Source organism: Triplophysa rosa, linkage group LG3, assembly GCF_024868665.1.
Source record: "Triplophysa rosa linkage group LG3, Trosa_1v2, whole genome shotgun sequence".
Lineage (NCBI taxonomy): Eukaryota > Metazoa > Chordata > Actinopteri > Cypriniformes > Nemacheilidae > Triplophysa > Triplophysa rosa.
The window spans coordinates 4043095-4063206 of NC_079892.1; the positions used below are offsets into that span (position 1 = coordinate 4043095).

Below are 20112 nucleotides of genomic sequence, written 5' to 3' on the forward strand. Positions count from 1 at the left end.
CTGAACCGCTAAGCCCCGCCCGTCGCTGCGAACAAGAGCCAATCATATATGCAGAGGGAATGACGTAAGAGGAAGCGTGTAAGTAAGCACTGGCGGGAGATTTTGTTATGAAACTTTTTGTGACGGGCTAAAAACAAGAGACATAAGACAACAGTCTATAAACACGTAAGTGTGTGTTATTGTCAATATTACACCACAGTTTATCTGTATGTTTAAATGCGAATGTAAGTTAAGAATTGTACGTCTGACAGCTGCTGTTCTATGATTTGTTGCTATGTTTGCATTAATTCGTCTTAGTGCGGACGGTAGCACGTTATCCCAAATATCTCAAAGATGCAAACGCATGCGTTGTTTTACTTATATCCACAGGTCTGTGTGCGTAACGTAGATGTCTACAATGAAAGTGACGGCGGAGAAAATTACTTCGTTATCGGAGGAAGATGGTATAGACGAGCTTCAGAAACATCTTACCTTGCTGTCTGACGATAAGGTTTGCATTTGTGGGGTGTACTGTACTCGTATATTATAATATTTATACATTATAAATGTAGTGTTGGATGTCGATGCAAATTGTTTCATGTTAAAGATAGCACCACCAAATGTAAATCACAATTAAAAGAGCTTTTTAACTTTCTGTTCCTGCTGTTTAGCTCACAACCATGATAACAAATAGTGCATTAAAAGGGAAAGAGACCGGTGTCCTGATCAAAGCCATATTTAAAGGTAATATTTCTGTCAACTAAACACGTTTTTTTTCTATTAAGATATCCAACTTAGTAGTTAAGCAATTTCTATGCACCTTTATTGAATAGAACATAAGCTTTAACATGCACAGGACAATATAAAACATGTGTTTGTGACACATTAGGATCACCGGTGAATGAAACCAGTGGTGCAAACCGCAGGCTGCTGGTGTACAAGCACTGTATTCCCCTCTGTGAGTCTGGAGACCTGCAGCCAGAAGTGGCTTCAGATATCATTGGTCTCCTGATGTTGGAGGTAAGGACTTTTTACCTACAGTACACAAAGCAATGTGATGATGTGGTTTAAAATCTTGTCTTTTACAGACACACAGTCTGCCTGGTTCTGTATTGGCAGCGTTGGGGTCTCTGTATGTGGACGCCATTAAGATGGGTGAAATGAACAGTGGGAGGTCACTGGAACTCTTCCCTACGGTCCTGACTGCTCTTGCGGCTACCGAAGCATTGGCTTATGGCAAAGGTATGATGTCTTTCATTACGCCACAAGTTTTCTGTTAAAATAGAACTGTAGTTTAGTAGTTTATACTTACAATTAAATATGTTCATGTATGTTAAGTGAACAAGATTTAAAAGACTTAAAAAAGAAAAGTAAGGATGTAAAGTCTCTATTGTGCTTTACATTGTTTATTTCAGGTGAGCTCAGTGGAGATGAATACAAGAAACAGCTGATCAACAGTCTTTGTTCTAGCAGGTAAGATGCACTGTTTATTGCTTTATTAATAGCTTTCAGACCGTATTCATAATAGGTCTCGGTCTTTACTGAGTTCGAGTATATAGACTGATGACTTTTATGATTTGGCTGTCAAACAATTAAACGTGATTAATCGCATCCAGAACAAAGTTTGTGTTGACATAATACATATCTGTGTACTGTGCATATTAATTTTGAATTTATGAACACATACACGTGTACATATTTAGAAATGTTTACATATTTGCATTTATTTATATGTACCAATAATTTAAGTCATACTTAAATGTTTATTCATTTTTATATTTTAAATATATGCGTGTATGTGTACGTTTTTATTAATACATAATTAATACACTTAAATACACAGACATATATTATGTAAACACAAACTTTTATTCTGGATGCGACTAAAATCCTGATCCATTTATCGCGATTAATCGTTTGACAGCCCTAATGACATTAAGCTATTAGTAGTCAAGCTTACAGTTTTACACCGGCTGCTTTAGGAGATTGTGGTTTTAGTAATATACTTCTCTGATGTGTACAGATGGGATCCACAATGTGTCATCCACCTTACCACCATGTTCAGGTATGTTGAAATCTGTTTTGCTTGCTGGCCACATTTTCGAACCAGAAGAAAAAGAACATGTTTTGTTCTGTTAGGGATGTTCCATTGTCTGCTGAGGAACTTCAGTTTTTGATTGAGAAGATTCTGCGCATGTTCCTAAAGTTAGACCTGCAGGAGATCCCACCTCTGGTCTATCAGCTACTGCTTCTATCCTCAAAGGTCTGACGTCAATCCATTTCTTGGTGTAGAAGTACTTTACAGTGCGTTATATTCCAGATTCTATGTTTCATTTAGGGTTGTAAGAAACTCGTTCTGGATGGAATCATCAATTACTTCAAAAAGCAAGACCAGCTACAAAAAGAGGAGCAGAAAAAAGGAGAGTGAGTTATTACTTAGAATACGTTTTTTTTTATCTGATTTTGTCTGATTCTTGTCAAATCACCAGCTGTTATAGAGCTTACTTAAATGAGTGATCTTGATGTGCTGGTGTCTGTGTTCTTAGGAGTGAAGACGTGGAGGTACAGACCATCCCACAGGATCAGCTGCGGCACGTGGAGGGCACCGTCATCCTTCACGTCGTTTTTGCCATTCGTCTCGACCATGAACTTGGCAGGGAGTTTTTGAAAAGCCTCAAGGTGAATATCTGTCAGTGTCATATGAACACTTTTTTTAAGAATTAGATCCTACTTGGCTGATTGTTTTTCTGTAGGCTTCCCAGAGCGATCCATTGTGTCCCTTCAGTATCGCTCTACTGCTTTCGGTGTCCCGCATACAACGTTATGAAGAGCAGGTGTGTTATCTTGGGTTTTGTTCTTACACAAGCTCAACCTAGACAGTATTGTGTGGCATTGTTAGAATGTTCAAAGACATCTGTCTACATAGACATCTCACTTGGGTTGAATACACAGCCACTGTCTCGTACCTGTTATTTTGTGTTGTAATATTTTTAGGTGTTTGAGTTCCTGAAAGGCGCCATCACCAAGAACTTCAAAGATGATCAGATTCAGCAGAGCTCCAAGTTTCTGCAGGACCTGCTGCCTCAGTGTAACAGTGTCTCCGACATGATCCTAGACACTGTGAAAAACAGGTGAAACATCCCAAAAGCAGAACAATTTCTCCTGTATCTCCCTTGTAGTTGTTTTTTTTAACACGTTTGTGCCTGTAGTGTGTTTGGCTGGGACCACGTCACTCAGGGTCTGGTGCAGCTGGGATTTATGCTCATGGATTCTTTTGGGCCTAAAGCTGGAATGTTTGGAAAGGTCACGGAAGGAACGTCCACTACGGCTAAAACACCAAATCAGCTAGCATGTCGACTTGGCGGACAAGTTCTCTTGGAAAGTTTTAAGGTATGACATTTTGGTTGACTCGTTTATATCCAAAGTTTGTTTCACGCAACTGAATTGTTTGTTTGAGTTCGTTTCACTTTTGTACAGATGCATGAGCCAATCAGAGGGGAGATCCTGGAACAGGTCTTAAACCGACTGGTGACCAAAACGGCTTCCCCTGTCACTCATTTTATTGGTTGGTGGGAATTCTGTACTTATTGCTCATTTTGATTAAAGCGTATATATGTTTGTTTATTTGTATTTTTCCTCTTGATTTTCCACAGACCTTCTTTCCAGCATTGTGACGTCTGCTCCCATGATCCTCTTGGAGTCCTCTTCCAAGGTCACAGAAACATTTGACCAGCTCTCATTCTTGCCCCTCAGCACAGTACAGGGTCTTCTCAAAGCTGTGCAGGTAATGTTACTCTACCCTCTCTCACACACCATTTTAACATCCAAATGTGTGATGCGATTGATATTTCCTGTGTTCTCAGCCACTGCTCAAGGTCAGCATGTCCATCAAAGACGCCCTCATCCTGGTCCTCCGGAAGGCCATGTTCTCTAGGTAGCGCAAGAAAAATGTTGGTTGTGTGTGTGTTTAGCGACGACTACGTCCTAATGAAACATCTCTTTGCAGTCATTTAGATGGACGGAAGTCAGCTGTGGCCGGGTTCCTGTTGTTACTGAAGAACTTCCGGGTTTTGGGAAGCTTAGCTTCTAGCCAGGCTAGTCAGGCCATTACATCCAGTCAGGTAAGATGCTGACGTCTGTCCGTTTCACTTCAACTGTATATTTGTGCACAAGTTAACGTGACTGATTCTTGTTTGCAGATCCAGGCAGACGTCCACTCGCGTTACAACGCCGCAGCTAATGAAGCCTTCTGTCTGGAGATCCTGAGCAGCTTGCGTCGCTGTCTGAACCAGCAGGCTGACGTACGGCTCATGCTGTATGAGGTCTGGATCTCTCAGATAAAACAAGAGTGGAAGAATTCTGCTTTTTTTTTTACTGGTCCTTTTTCCCATTATCCTTTGCTGTACTGAGACAGTGATGCGTTTTTATTTTAAAGGGTTTTAATGATGTTCTCCGTCGTAACTCTCAGCTGGCGAGCTCCATCATGCAGACACTCTTGTCACAGGTGTGTGTGCGTGTTGTAAGTTTCTATGAAAGCCATGTTAAAAAAATAACTTTATAAACGATATAAATAAAAAAGTTTTTTTAATTTAATACATTTATTTAAATGAAATAAAGAAAAATACACTTGTCTATACCTCTTGTTTTATAGCTCTCCCATTTCTTTTCTAAGACACACATTAGACAGTGGGTTTTATAAAATTTTTAATTATCTGTATTAAGGTCCCTTATGAATGGTCTTTTTGATGGTACGTACTGTGTTTGTGTGTGCCAGCTGAAACGGTACTTCGAACCCGAGCAGGATCTTCTTCCTCCCCTGAAGCTGGAGTCATGTATCAGTGCGCATGGAGATCAAGTCTTCCTCCAAGAGCCTCTGGTACAAATTTTGTCATTGCGATTCACTCGAACGTGTGAAAATTCAGATGATGAATGTTAAGATGATGCCATCCAGGCTCATCTGCTCTGCTGTACGGTTCACTGCCTGCTCTGGGACCAGAACATACGCTCCGATGGCAACTTGAGCGACGATGAAGACGATGAAGATGAGGAGGGTGGAGTCCAGAAAGAACTGCAAGCCATTCTGGAAAGCATAACGAAACGGATGATTAAAAGTGAACTGGAGGATTTCGAGTTGGTACGTTGTAGATATCAGTTTAGCTGATGACTAATATAGACCTACTGAATATGTTTTTGGTTCAATTCAAATTCTAAGTTTAAGATTAAAGGAGTAGTTCACTTTAAAATAAGCCTCCATTGTCTTTCCATAGTAGGAATAAAAATTACTACGGAAAGTCAATGGGGGCTTATTTCAAAGTGAACTACTCCTTTAAGTCTTTATTTGGGGGGCCGCAAACCAATGCACCCTTCACAAAGGGGGCCTTACAACGAAAAAGTTTGAGAACCACTGGTTTAGCAGATACTATGCAAAATTGTTGAGATGTTTTGTAAATTTGAAATCTGTTTTTGCTAAGATTAGAGAGAACTCATCGAAAATTGTGGAGGGACTATAAATAACCAAACTACATTATCTGGGGCCAATGCAAGTCGCCTCCATGATGTCATAGTGTTGTTATGAAACCTATTGGGGTTCTTAAAATACTAACTGTCTGCTACTAAATGCTTATCACAGAATAAGACTTGTTTCATCACGTGCGTGTTTTTCAGGATAAGTGTGCCGAATTTTCACCAACTTCCAGCGTTGGAGTGAAGAACAGCATCTACGCCGTGTTGGTGATGGGAGTGAACGAGGTTCTCATGGAATACAACTTCATCACCGCCAATTACAGGTCGTGTGCTTGCGTCTTCGTGAACGTAATGTAAACCATCTTAATTTGTGTTTAACCTGCTATTCTGTGTTGTGCAGTAAGAACCATATTGAGGAAGTTCTGGAGCTGTTCAGACGCTATCATAAGGTGTCTGACATCCTGCGGGAGAAAGCGGGGAAGGGCCGCACGCCGTCCAGCAAGACTCCTCGCAGTCTGCTGTCTCTGAGCTTTGTGTCGACACTGCTCACTGCGCTGTTCAGGTAATGTTAAAGTAAGGAGGAACATGAATATATACTTGTGCTTATCGGGTGTACCTGAATGTTTAATTCTTATTTTTAGAGACAGTACTCAGAGTCGTGAGGAGAGCCTGTCGGTGCTGCGCTCCAGTGGAGACTTCCTGCGGTACTGTGTGAGCGTGGCCTTGCAGAAGATCCAGCAACTGGAGGAGACCGGACACACTGATGGACCAGAGGGACAGAGTGCCGATAGGGCCTTCCGCCATCTTTGTGACATCACCAGGTCTGACCTTTACATCACATGAAACAGACCAAAGAATTTGATCTTGGACAGCGCAAGAATGAGACTGGAATATGCTACCTGTATCCCTCGCCTACAGCGTGCTGATGTGGCGCTACACCAATGTGCCTTCGACTGTGGAGGATGCTGGGAAAAAGGAAAAGGGCCACAGTGTGTCTCTGCTGTGTCTGGAGGGTCTCCTGCGAGTCTTCACGACCGTGGTACAGCGATACCCAACACGAATGGGCAACTTCCTGTCTTCTCTTGGTGGGGGTTACACACCGCCCGAAACATCTCTAAGTTCTGATTAATGGTGTTTGTAAGCTGTTTCAGTGACAAAATGTTTGTCCTAAAGATGTTTCAGGGGATAGAGACAGCGAGGGCTCAGATCTGACCGAGCAGACTGCTTTCTACATCCGCCAGTTCCAGGTTCCACCTTAATTTTCAAATCCGACAAAATGGTTTCTTAATCAGTTTGCTGCTACGGTCAGTTAGTTTTACCTGTAAGCTGAAAGCTCATTGATTTTTGTACAGCGCGCTCTGATGACCCAGCTCAGTAGTGGAGAGGAGGAGTTTAACAGTAAAGAAGCACAGTTATTGGTCAGCATCCTCAGCGTGCTGTCGCGGCAACTCAACCCCACTTCTCAACAGGTAGTCGCGCGTTAAACAAAATCGTTTCAGTGTAAGTGGTGGCCGTAAACCTCAATGTACTTCTGTTCTTGCACGCAGTTTGTCCAAATGATCACCTGCACCGTGAAACTCTGCAAAGAAACCAACTTTGGTAAGCAGACTGAAGAGATCATTGCCAAATAGATAACAACAATGAAAAAATGATTACGCATTAAAATATTTAAAGAACTATACATTATTGAGCTAAAACTTATCACTTAAATGTCACATCTTTGCAGCCATATTCAAAGTTACTTGCGTGTGTGTTTCAGAGGACATATCCTTTAGTAAAGGCTTGATGTCTCTGCTGTTCAGCCTGCACGTTCTCTATAAAAGTCCAGTGTCTCTGCTGTGGGAGATGTGCCAGGACATACACAGCCAGCTAGGAGATATCGACCAGGTAATTTAGTGTTTAACTTGAACTACACAGTGACTTCTCTAGGGTAGTGGTTCTCAAACTGTTTTGTTGTAAGGCCCCCTTTGTGTAGAGTGCATTGCTTTGCGGCCCCCCAAATAAAGACTTCTTAAATCTTAAACTTAAAATTTTAATTAAACCAAGAAAATATTCAGTTAAACAATGCTAAAACATCAATTCTTTTGGATGGTGGTGTTGTTTTTCTGATGTTTGATTGCACAAAATGTATGATAAATATCTATATTTCTAAAATGCCACAAAATCTGTGGCCCCCCTGAAACCATCTTGGGGTCCCCCAGGAGGCCACGGCCCCCAGTTTGAGAACCACTGCACTAGGGCCCTAATTCACCCTCTTTTACTCGCTCTGTTTCCGAGCAGGATGTAGAAGTAGAGAAACAGTCTCACTTTGCCATCATCAGCATGAAGACAGCTCCATCCACTACGGTAAGAGAACATTAATTTGTTTATTGAGAGCATTTATACCTTCACACACACTCTCATAATAGCATCTGCTGCCTCTGTCCAGCTTTTAGTGTTGTCTCAGGTTGGAAAAGTGTTGGATGAAGTCGACTGGCTGATTGCTAAGAAGAAAGGTCAGATAAGTTCCGACAGAAGCATTTCAGGTAACGCACATTCCCAAACAAACTCTGCTGATATCGATGTTTAAGATATATAATGCTTTTGAGCACTTTCTTGTTTTAGGAAATACCCAGCAGCCACTGGTCCAGCAGGACCCAATAGAGAAAGCCGTGACGATACAGTTAGGGACGTTGTTGACGGCTCTGCACGAGTTGGTTCAGACCGCCCTGCTTCCAGGACCCTGCACAGACACACTGATGCGAGAACTCAGCCGGACATACAGTATTCTCACTACACTTACCAAATATGTGAGTTCTGTCCTGGGGCCGGATTCACAAAACTGTTCTTAAGATAAATTATTGGAGGTTCTTAAGAATTTTCCTTCTAAAGGTCTCAAATCTTCATAAGAATAAAATGACATATGCTATGTAAATCAATCTTGAGGAAAAAAATTTTTTCTGGAATACAAAACATTCCTAACAATATGGCAGTTTTAAGAAGCATTTTCTTCTTAAGAATGTTTTGTGAATCTGGCCCCAGATTTACTATATTGATATGCTTCATTGTCAAAGAGTTAAGGGGTCCCAGACCTTCTTAGGGTCCCCATCCTCAAACTTAGCTGGCAACGAAATGATTGTTTGAAAAGTCCTAAAACCTTTGTATTTTTATTTTCAGTATATTCAGCTTTGTGCGACCCAGCCAGGCCAGCTCCCTGCACGCTTGGAGAAATTGGTGAGCTTATTTTTTAGGTTTAGTATCAGCCGAGGTGGACCGTACATTTAAATTCGAAAGCCAGATCAAATAGTAGACGTACAATATATATACACAAAATACTTGCACGGATCCTGAATCTTAACTTCTTGAAGTTTGTGGAAGGTTTTTGAGTTAAGATAAACCTCTCAAAATCTTAAAATGTAACATGAACATTTGCTTTAATTCCTGAATCATCGTCTTTTCATCTCGTGTTCAGGTGAAGCTGTCAGGATCTCATCTCACTCCTCAGTGTTACTGCTTCATCACGTATGTACAGGTAAGCGTGCCTACGGCCCGTTTCTTTTCTGGTATATTTAAATCTTCACCATTGTGTCATATTATCAAACGTTCCTCACGAATAGAGTGGAGAGCTGACAGCAGGAGGCTCCGACAAGACGAAGAAGAAAAAGAAAGAAGACGAGGCAGTCGCAGCCGCTTCAGTAAGAAAAATTCCAAGTTGGTGATGATAACGCCAACAAATTCAAGAACAGAGATATTTGTATTATCTCTTATATTTTATTAAAGTTATTTGTCTTGGGTAATTTTGACAACACAGTCCTTTAAGTGTCTGATGTGTTCTTTTTTTAATCTCAAGGCTAAAGTTCTTCGTGAAACGAAAGCCATACCAAACCTCATTTTCAACATTGAACAGTATGAGAAGTTTCTCATTCTTCTCTCCAAAAAGTCGAAGGTAATGTCTTTCGTTTTATTAATCCTAGGCTATATATACAGCACATGAATAATTTAAATCCCATCTGTGAATGTCCACGCCTATGGCGCCCTCTACAGGTCAATCTGATGCAGTACATGAAGCTCAGCACCTCCAGAGACTTCAGGATCAACACCGCTACTCTGGAAGCTGCACTGCAGGAACAAGAGCAACAGCAGGACGACAGTCAGCAGGTTTGTGTCTCTTTAAATCGTCATCCAACACCTCCGTGGGTTTGGTTTATCCTCGGTGATGTTACTTTTCATTTCAGACTCAAAGTTCTCAGGCTTCAGAGGGAACTCAGGCCCCCAAAAAGAAGAGGAGAAAGCAGTGAGAAGAGGCGAAGACTTTGCACTTTTTGTTTCAGTGTGTTCACCCTTTGTTTTATGCCACAGATGTTTGGTTGTTATATTATTTCCCTTTGGCCAAAGATCCTTTGGTGATCTCTATAATCTGGTAGATATCCAATGCTTCACCTGATGATATAAAAACAAGCGTGTTATGTTCAATGTAACAAAACAATTGGAGCAACTTCCTGTCTTTTTATTCGTACTTTTTTATGTGAATTTGTCAATTTCTTTTCGTTCAAAAACTGCTGCTATAATCTTAATAAATATAAATGCCCGTATCTGATCTGGTGTGTTTCTTGATCTGGCAAGTACAGTCCAGGCCTCAAACATTTAAAAATATTTCTTTGAGACCCCACTGTTTTGTTTCATTGTGTTTAGCTTCTGTGAACTGTTCTTTAATCTTACCTTGTGCTAGGCCGTATCTTCGCTCAACTCCTGAAGGGTTCGATGGAGTCACACAGTCCATGGTGACCTCCTTACGTAAGCACTGATCGATATCCACAGCGCTGAAGAAAGCCACTGACTGCGGTAGATCTCTCATTCCCAGTTTATAAGCAAACATACACCTGAAGACAGAACACAGGATACAGGTGTGAAATTTACAAGTTAACGTCAAATTTAGAATACAATAATAACTAAAGAATGCTATTTACCTGATCAGCAGGTTGGTTATTTGTAGGGCCAGCGCAGCTCTGTAGCGATCCTCGCTGCGAACCAGGTATCGCACTTCGTCGTGAATGCTGATGCAGAATCGGCCGTCGATATCGTACTCCTCAAACAACCACCGCATAGCCACCAGCATGAGATGAAGATAATCCACGGCTGAACTCTGCACCACCCAGTTCACCCTGCTGGTTATGAACTAAAGTGAGAATAATAGAAAGTGAACGAACCGAAGACTATCCAACACATTTCTTCAATGTATGAATAAAAATGATGTCATCATTAATTCACCCTAATGTAGTTTTCAACCTGTATATGACTCTTTCTTCACTGGAACACAAAAGAAGATATTTTGAGAAATGTGGTTTTGTGTTCATACAATGGAAGTCAATGTTGTTTGGTTACCAACGTTCTTCCAGATAGCTTACTATAGTAGTCAATAGTGGCCAAGAAATGTTTGCTTTCCTGCATTCTTCAAAATATCCTCTTTTGTGTTCAACAGAACAAAGATATTTATAAAGCAATTCTTCCTACTATGGTAGTCAATGGTGGCCATGAACTGTTTGGTAACAAGCATTCTTCCAAATATCTTTCCCTGTGTTCATCCGAACAAAGACATTCATACAGATTTGGAACAACTTGAGGGTGAGTAAACGAAGACAGAACTTTCATTTTTGGGTGAACTGTCCCTTTAAATCCTTCCCTCACCTCATCTTTAACAGCAGAAGGTTCCAGAGCTCTGGAGATCCTGCAGCTTAGCACCGGAGTGGCTGGTTCATCAGAGTGAGCGATATTCTCCAGTTTATTGAACATCTCCGACTCCGTGCCGCCCGCCCACACGCGCTGCCCTGCGAGATTCCATCTCCTCTTCCTGCGGGTGCTACAGGAATCAAAATACAAGTGTAACATATGGATATGTGTCAAACGGCATGCGTTTTAAGGTGGTCAGCTGACCTTTGAGTTGCTAGTTTTGAGATCCTGCGGAGTTCCTGCAGCGAGATGGTACCGTCGTCATCTCTTTCCACATCCACTTTTAACTCCTTCACCAACCACTCACCTTCCTCAGACAGATGATACCTGCAAATAATAATAAATGATCTGCTAAGACATTAACTAGCAACAAAGTTCAGTGAACCAAATACAAATTTAAAGGGACAGTTCACCCCAAGATGACAATTCATTTTACTCAGCCTCATGACATTTCAAACCTGTATGACTTTCTTCTGCAGAACACGAAAGAAGATATTTTGAAGAATATTGGAAAAACAAACAACATTGGCCTCATTGACTTCCATTCTATGGACATTTCTCAAAATATCACCATCTGTGTTCCACAGAAAATAGAATCATATAAAAGTTTGAACGACATGGTGAAAAAATAACGACAGAATATTGACTTGAATCATAAAAGGAAAGCAAAGGCACAGAGGCTTAAGCACAAAAAAGATCGCAGCAAGCATTCAGACGGTTTTCAGCGCACCTGCGCAGTCCTTTGGTAAGTGCATACATCTGTCGAGCTTTGCTGCCTGCTTCCTGTTGGCTCAAGCGGTGATTAAACTGTATGAGCAGTCGCTCGGCAAACGGCTGGCCGGCCCCATAAATCCTGCCGTAGTTGAAGACCTTGGCATGCTCGCGGCTAATTCCAACAGCGTCTGCGGTGCGGCTGTGCAGATCCGTGCCTTGACTCTTCTTTCCCTGAAGTGTCATCCACCCGAACGCAGTGCAGCCTGGGAAACAGAGGCATAGTTTATTTTGTCCCACAGGGCCATCATATTGTCTTTTGCTAACGTGATGTGTATCGGACTATTATACTTTTATCTTCTATGATGGTTTAAGACTGAGAACACTGACAACAGAAATCATACCATGCATCCCAGCAAAGTGGGCTTCACCCAGCACGGCAGCGATCCACAGCTCTTGGGAATCCACATCTGCTCCCACCAGGTGATAACCAGGTGGCACCTGCACCATGGCCTTCAGTTCACTGCCCACTCGATCTTTCTGCACACGCAATATAATATGAACATAAAACAAATCAGCGCCCTATGATTGCAAAAAAATCGAATTATTTATTTGTCACCATTTACTTTCATTCAAAAAAAAAAATAAGCATCTATTTCTTTTACAAAAACGTTGCACCAGAATTATATGAGAGTTAGTAAATGTCAGAATAATTGCTAAAGAAAACAAGTTTCGTCCTTGTAGTTGCCATACCCGAGCATTGCTGGCAGTCAGCCACGTCGGCTCTACGGCTCTGCGCGTGACCGTTCCAGCCGTGATGACCTGAGGTAAAATAGCTCCGTACTGTCCTTCCTCATTGTAGTCTTCATGTCTGATGTCATTACAAAGATAGGGTTAAACAATACGTTGTGTTTAGAAACATGAAGCTGTATTAGACCGGTCACATACCTGCTGACAGTGCGTGGCTGCTCTCCTCTTCGCAGCCATACCACCATTTGAGAGCTGCACGAAAAAAATAAAGAGATTTTAGATCAATTATTCTCCGTCCCCATTCCCTTTCATTATATAAAAACAAAAGATGCATCAATATTCTCATTTTTATATTTTCTTCTTGAGTAGTACGAGACCTGCATGAGCACGAGACTGACAATTTTCAATTTTGTGCGAGCTATCCCTTCAAGACTGCCGAAATAACTGCATTCAAGGACAGCGAATGTAAAGAAGACACAAACCTGATGCGTTTTTGGGCGTTCCTCCAGAACGAGATCATCTTGTTGATCTCCAGGGCCCGCGTGCCGTTCGTGCCCCCCCGCCTCGCCTGAAGCGTACCGTCCTCCATTTTGGACAGGAAGTCTTTAGAGAACGGACTTCCCACGTTGTTGTCGTTTCCATCCTGTAATTACAATCCAACAGTTTGAGTCGATGTTAATAAAAGATGAATAAGTGTTTTGTACGATAGAAATGGAGGTTGTTCGACACCTTGTGTGGCAGTTTGAAGAACCAACAACCAGGGATGTTGACATCATTGTATGGTCCGTTTCCATGGTGATAACGGCAGTCACTGTTCCCATTGTGAACACTCTGAAGAGTAAACAAAATGATCGTTACTTAGATACTAATAATATTAATATTAAAATGTATTAATAATAATTGACTAATTTAATGTTTGAATATTTCATTAAGAAATACCCATATTAAAGCTGTGATCCTTAACTTTTTTGGTTAAAAATAAACAAAACCTGTACATAAAAATGAACTGTTCAAAACTTTTCTCCGGGTTTGAAACGGTAAATAAGTATAATCTGATCTGTTCAGTCATACTAGCTTCAAATATGACTTATTTGGACTCTAACCTTTGACCTATTGGATGGGACTGCTGTCGTATGCATTTCATCATCAGACACCTCCAAACGACTCATTTCTTCCACCTACAAACAAATATCCAGACGTAAGCCAAAGGGTGACTTCCACAGAAAATACACTCCGTACCAGCACTAAAACAAAGACTTGGTTTGAGCAACTCTTACCGTCTGCCACACGGTGCTATCCGTCAACATGAGGTCAACAGAAAGCGGGCCGTCCTGACACTGCGACTGTCCCTTCCCTTCGCAGTATTCCTTATAAACTTTCTCAATTTCTCTAAACACCATCAGAACCGCAAAAGGGATAGTTGCTGTAAAGTTCCTCACATTATATAAGCATTCCAAAACAATCTTTATTTTACCTGTAGGGACATACAGGTCCCTCGTTGTCTTCTGAGATCTCCAGGTTATCTTTGCGCCCCGGTACCAGGTAACCCCATCCGTGCTGGTCGGTGTAGTGCAGGGGAAAGCCGTCCCAAGTCAGTCCCATGAGTTTGGGTGTGACCCTCATCTGTAGACTGATCAGACTGGCTCCAGGAGACCAATCCTTGGCTTCGGACATCTTCACACACAGCTTACGGTACCATCTGGGAAAAAATGTATATAGAATAAGTGTAACGCTATGTAAAGTGTTTTTTTAAGACAAGGGGCGGATCTCACCCGGGGTGGGCGGGTAAGTGCTGTCTCCTCTTTGGCAGGCAACTGATGGTCTCCTTTAGTTTCTTTAGTAGTTCTCTGCTGGGGTGTGGAATATTCTCCTCCTCTTCTGAAGGGGGACCAACGTCTGAATCGGAAAGTACACAATTTGATCGTTCCCGTTACCTTGAGGGAGTCAGTGTTCTCTTCCAGGCAAGAAACTTAATGTGAAGATTAAATAAAATACGTACCATTGTCCCAGTAATACGGGATGTCATTATTCACTAGTGCTGCTGGTGCCGTCTCCTCCTCCTGTTTGGCTTTCTTCTTACTTACAGGCACTTTCTTCTGCTTGAAGTCTTGAACGTCCCAATCCAAATCCCATAGCCAGGGGTCATCTTTATACCTAATACATAATCATCAAAGATATGATCATCAAGAACGAACCCAGTTTCACTTTTTTATCTTAAAAGTAGAAGTATTTAGCTTAGTGTAGGTTCAAATTATTTTTACCGATCATCCTCCAATAACTGGCAGGCATCATCGGCCAAAATCATCAACGATTTTTTCATTTCCCTCTGCAGCTCCTCATAAGTGTCGTGAGCGTCCTCCAAGTACCGCCCCCAGCTCTGATTGACAGGAAGATAGCACATGCCCATTTCTAGCATACCTGCGAGCGTCACGGGATGAGGACACCTACGGACACACAAAATGACATAAGTGAATGATAAAATGCCACAGTGTAGAATTCAGAGCGGACCGTGGGGGGCGGGGTTATGCAAATGAAGGTTCATACCGCTCTAAAAACAAAGGCAGCTGCTGAGTGAAGACCTCATGGGTGGCCTGTACATCTGAAGCACAATACTGCATCAGCTCCTTAAACGGCAAAGACACAAACTTCAAGATTTTGTTATGCAGACGCGGTGTAGGAAGTTTTTTAGGAATTCTTCCTCACCTGAAAGTTGGTCCGAACATCGGACATTTTTCCCTTCACAAAAACATCTCGGGCTTCTTTCTTCAGCGGCTCCCCGCCGACGTACAGAGCGTGAACATCAGCAAGATTATTAATGCTGCTGATATCAACCCATTCCCATGATCCAATCTGTAACATTACAAAACACGAATATATTTTAAAAAATATGTACATTTACATTTAGTCATTTAGCAGACGCTTTTATCTGACGTACAAAGTAGGGATAAACAATAGAAGCAATTTGTGCAACAAAAGAACAACAATGCATAGGTGCAGTAAAAACTGGTCGCAGTCAGCCTATTACAGTATACGAAGATTTTTTTTTTGTTATTGTTTAACATTAATGTTAATGTTTTTTAATGCAAATGTATATAGAGTTCAGGCATGAAACTCTAACTAATCGCTAATTGGCTCATTCAAACGCGTCCCGAGCCAATCAGAAATACTTCTCTACTTACGTATCATATATATATATATATATATATACTGTATATTAGGGCTGTCAAACGATTAATCGCGATTAATCGCATCCAGAATAAAATTTTGTGTTTACATAATATATATCTGTGTACAGTGCATATTAATTTGTATTTATAAACACAAAACATACACATACTTGTCTATATGTTTAGGAAATATTTAAATGTATTAATTTATATTTACCAATCATTTAAATTCTAAATAAACGTTTATTTATTGTTATATTTTATATTTTTCTAAAATAAATGCATTTATGTGTATGTGTTCATAAATACAGAATGAATTAGCACAGTATACCGAGATAAATTACATAAACACAAACTTTTATTCTGGATGCGATTAATCACGATTAATCGTTTGACAGCCCTAATATATATATATAGCATTCTAACCTGTGCTCAGCATGCTGCGCGATAATGAAAACCTATTTTATCCCTCCTCCTCCCCAGCTCCACTTGTAGAGATCAGCTAGGGGGTTCTACATTCTTGCAGCAGCCTTCCTTTGTTATTTTTGACTAAGCTGAACTTTTTTGTATTATCGCAGCAACATAGCAGATCTCGTCTGCCAAAATAAAGCTTATGTACATTTCATATCTATGCTAATAAATGCTGGTTGAAATCATCTCTCCGAGAGTTGTCATGACTGAACTGTAAATATATCAAATGAATGTTAAATATTGTCATTTTTATCATTTCTTACAGTGACGCGGGGGGCCCAGAAATTACACATCGCTTTTAATATACTGACTAAAGTCACAAACCTTCGGTCCCTCCGAGCGCCGGCCGAGTCGCTTCATGTGCTCCTTAACCTCCTGCAGGCCTTTTCTCTTGCCGTACTTGCTAGCCATCCAGAGAGACCGCTGAAATCCCGTCAGCCCCGAGACAGCCATGTGGAGACTCATAGTGTCCAGGAAACGCAACTTGGATCCCTGCAGGACCAACACACACGCGCATTAATACTGTTGACAGTATATCAAAAATAAACATGCAGAACATCAGACCAAACAGTCGAGAACATCTGAGAAATAAGTACGTACCCTACCTTTAGTAAATACTGCTCTTTAATGTGCGCTCGATCAAAGCTCACATTGTGTCCAACCACAAGCCTCTCCTGCCACTCGCCGCCCGGTGGTCTGGTGGAGTTTGTGGGGGTCTCCAAAGGAATAAGATCAGCCAGAGTCAGGTGACTGGACCAGGTGTACCTTTCTTCTATCAACCTCTTACTACACCATGAGTACCTAAAATAAATCCAACAAACATACACTGATGAATTTGTTTTGTTTTGTGTGTTGCAAGTTTTAAATACATCATTATGGAAAACACTGACTAGTTAGTGTCAATAAACCTCACCAGGCAGTTGGAGAAACCGCCACGGCCAGCGTCGGACAATGTCCTTCCTCCATGCAGACTTCCACATCAAACACTAACGCCTTCTCATCTGGAAAATCCACCCTGTTGCTTTTTCCGTCCGCCCCGTAACGCGTCCATCCCACTTCACAAGCCCATTCCGTGGGCATGTCGGGCAGCCCTGCGCCCTGAAGCTGGCTGGCCGCATCAAGGTAAGGCAGGCTCTGCGTTTGGGCCAAGGTGCGAAAGTGTCCGTCGATGTCATCCCCGTACATGTGGGGTAGTTTGAGTTCTACGTCTGGTAACAGATCAGTCTCTTTCCCCCAGAGTTTGTGTTTCTCCAAGTGTCTGATGCTGAGCTCGATGTCTTCTTCTGCGTACTCCTGCGTCCGGCCCCGAAAGATCTGTTCCTGCAGGTTCCTGGACAGCATCTGGATGTTGAGCGGGTTCAGACGGGTCTGGTGGGATTCGGGCTTTACTGAGGTGGAAGAGCATCTTACCCCGAAGGTTTGCCATCGGTAACGAGATATCAGACGATGTATCATCTCAGGGTCTTAGAAAGATAAACCTGGTAGATCAAACATAAGCACAATTGTAAAAGAGATGCACCTCACAATCTACATCTTACTATACTTTTTAAAACTATTGAGATTTTATTATTGACATACATTAACACTGATGTAAAAATGTATTGCTTATTGTTTCGTGTTAGATAGTAAAGTGTTACCGATCAATCTTAATTATTGTTTTTATACAGACAAATGACATAAGTGTCTACTTCTTTTCATAAAGCAATGATTCTATTTGACTTTATCTCGATAATTCAGATGTAATATCAGCCTCAACTCTATATGCAGGATTGTCATAATCACACTATGAATTGAAAGCAGATTTAAATACCTGTTTAACCACCGTTGGATAAACAGGGCTCTGTCTGGCTACTCATGTTACCGTAAATGCAGACAATTGTCTGTAAAGTCATAGATTTGGTTTAAAGTGCAAATAAAGCATTCCTTTGCTCAAAACAAACATTGCACATGGATGTACTTGAGCTCCATTCGAAGAAAACGGATTGCGCTTGTGATGCACATCTTGACTTATAGCGCCATATAGTGGTTTGGTTGAAAATCTACCAAAGACTACATACCCTAACAAGACGCTGCAGTGGCAATAGTGCGATTGGGAGAGAGTGCAACGCTCTAGCGACGGAAGTCCCGCCTCACGGGGCGTTAAGGAGAAGCAACCTGTAAAAAATCGGTATTCAAGTTTAAGAAACATTGTGACTTGAGCAAGCGATGAAAAATCTACCTTTCCCAATTAAAGTAGTCATCTTAGACTTTCTAAGTCAAATTTGCGTTGCAAATAAGATCGCGGAAGTGCGGAGACTTCGCTTTAAGGGACTTTGAACAGACATTCATCACTAGAGGGCGCAGAGCGGCTCAAAAGACCAAATTTCTTACAGAAGCGCCGCGCGTAAAATACGTATTAAAATAAACTGCCTGCTTAGAAGTTACCAATTCTATTTTTCACACCTCCTGAATATTGAGTAGCTAAAATGACTGAAAAATTACCATGCAACGTTATCATAAACGAAAGATACAAGTGCTAATCCGTTGCTTAAAGATTCACAAATATCTCCGATCTCCGTTATTGTATAATAAGTAGCTGCTTTGGGTGTTTTTATATAACGTACCTGAAAAATAAGGTCTCCGACAGTTCACACTAAAATAACATCGTACCTTGTTCTCATACAAAAGAACAACAGAAACTGGATCAGACGTACAGTATTGTTGTATTTAAGGCCTCGTGGCCTAATGGATAAGGCGTCTGACTTCGGATCAGAAGATTGCAGGTTCGAGTCCTGCCGGGGTCGAGACTTTTATTCTAACATGCATAAATCAAACAAATAAGTAACTAGTTCAAATAAAAGATGTACACATATATTCTATATAAAACACAATCAGATAGCATGTACCATACATAATAAAACCAATATTAAACATTGAGATAAAAATTTGACATACTTTAATTTAGAACATATTTTGAACAGATTTGTATGCGATACTAAGCAACAGTAAGACACTCTACACACATAGTTTTAAAATATTAGTTGGTGAAATCGCCCTAAAATTATTTTCAATGAAATTTCCGTCTGATCCAAACTTCCAGTGCATTTTCTTAACATTACCACATGGGGGCGACAGCATCCCAGTCCAGAAACAAAAAGGCATAAAGAATTAAATAGCTGTTTAAAGATGACAATAAACACGTTGGTGTTTATTTTTATGGTTAGATATCAAATATGCAAGCTATTCTAATGCCAATTTTAGTCACATTTTAGTTTGTGGTCCTAATTTGAAAGGCCTATGTATTCTCTACACCGAAACAAAAAAACACTATTTTAGTAATGTAAATATCTATATATAAGCTGATCAACTAAAATCTGTAAAATCTATTTGTTAAATTCTGAAGTTTAATAAATCTCAAATTTTTACAAATGTTGAAAACATTTTTTTTCTCAGGCGCTGGACCTTGAGCATCCTAAAAACAACAACTTGAGAACAAGCTTAATTAAAACATCAGATCACATGTCTCTTTAAAGACTGTTGTTAGATTCTAGAAGTTAGAGCGTTGATTCCTTTAAAATACGAGTCTGTGGGTGCCTTCAGAGGTCCCTCTGTTCGTTGTAATTAGCCTACAATAAACCTGCACTTCATTATACAAGTTAATTCCCCCAAGAACTGGAATGTATACATGCAGCTATATAATATGTTTTTATATTCAAAAGGCCATTTCTGACACCTCCCATAATGTGCAGATTATTATGGGTTCAGATTAGGTAAATGTTCTTTCTTTCCTCATCTGTGCAGCCCTAGAAGGCATCTGAAAAGAAACTGCTTTTCTCAGTGAATGAAAGAGTCCTTGTTAGATCAGACCCTTAATTTTGCCAAGTGT

General features: G+C 40.9%; 2 protein-coding genes and 1 non-coding gene across 7 annotated transcripts; 2 read left to right on the plus strand and 1 right to left on the minus strand.

Moving 5' to 3' along the window:
• The first annotated feature begins 57 nt into the window (after nt 1-57).
• Nucleotides 58-9828, plus strand: fanci (FA complementation group I). Of its 2 annotated transcripts, XM_057329903.1 has the most exons (38): nt 58-165; nt 370-490; nt 651-723; nt 869-999; nt 1068-1221; nt 1395-1452; nt 2003-2044; nt 2119-2242; nt 2318-2403; nt 2526-2658; nt 2733-2813; nt 2974-3110; nt 3189-3369; nt 3457-3544; nt 3633-3763; nt 3843-3913; nt 3986-4100; nt 4179-4301; nt 4415-4483; nt 4754-4855; nt 4931-5113; nt 5644-5765; nt 5843-6004; nt 6084-6263; nt 6361-6527; nt 6616-6689; nt 6795-6911; nt 6990-7041; nt 7202-7329; nt 7723-7788; nt 7871-7967; nt 8047-8231; nt 8599-8655; nt 8894-8953; nt 9039-9116; nt 9272-9367; nt 9466-9579; nt 9657-9768. In XM_057329903.1, exons 2-38 carry the CDS (start codon nt 389-391, stop codon nt 9717-9719), a joined length of 4002 nt encoding a protein of 1333 aa, XP_057185886.1. In that variant the 5' UTR covers nt 58-165; nt 370-388; the 3' UTR covers nt 9720-9768. The 2 variants fall into 2 exon arrangements, with proteins under 2 accessions (XP_057185886.1, XP_057185885.1); XM_057329902.1 differs by having other exon boundaries at nt 9466-9828.
• On the minus strand, nt 9748-18900 carry polg (polymerase (DNA directed), gamma). Of its 4 annotated transcripts, XM_057329905.1 has the most exons (24): nt 18851-18900; nt 18305-18401; nt 17161-17725; nt 16853-17048; nt 16572-16739; nt 15313-15459; nt 15154-15233; nt 14871-15053; nt 14609-14763; nt 14382-14505; nt 14084-14308; nt 13887-13998; nt 13713-13787; nt 13339-13440; nt 13092-13252; nt 12808-12861; nt 12613-12730; nt 12264-12399; nt 11879-12125; nt 11353-11475; nt 11107-11278; nt 10389-10597; nt 10141-10301; nt 9748-9861 (listed from the first exon to the last, which is right to left on the minus strand). In XM_057329905.1, the coding sequence occupies exons 3-24, from the start codon at nt 17700-17702 to the stop codon at nt 9797-9799; spliced, it is 3555 nt and encodes a 1184-aa protein (XP_057185888.1). In that variant the 5' UTR covers nt 17703-17725; nt 18305-18401; nt 18851-18900; the 3' UTR covers nt 9748-9796. The 4 variants fall into 4 exon arrangements, with proteins under 4 accessions (XP_057185888.1, XP_057185889.1, XP_057185887.1 ...); XM_057329906.1 differs by lacking the exons at nt 18305-18401; nt 18851-18900 and adding an exon at nt 18058-18220 and having other exon boundaries at nt 11107-11269; XM_057329904.1 differs by lacking the exons at nt 18305-18401; nt 18851-18900 and adding an exon at nt 18058-18220.
• Nucleotides 18901-18957: 57 nt separating this feature from the next.
• On the plus strand, nt 18958-19030 carry trnar-ucg (transfer RNA arginine (anticodon UCG)). The gene has a single exon. It is a non-coding gene; the product is annotated as a tRNA-Arg (tRNA).
• Nucleotides 19031-20112: the final 1082 nt, after the last annotated feature.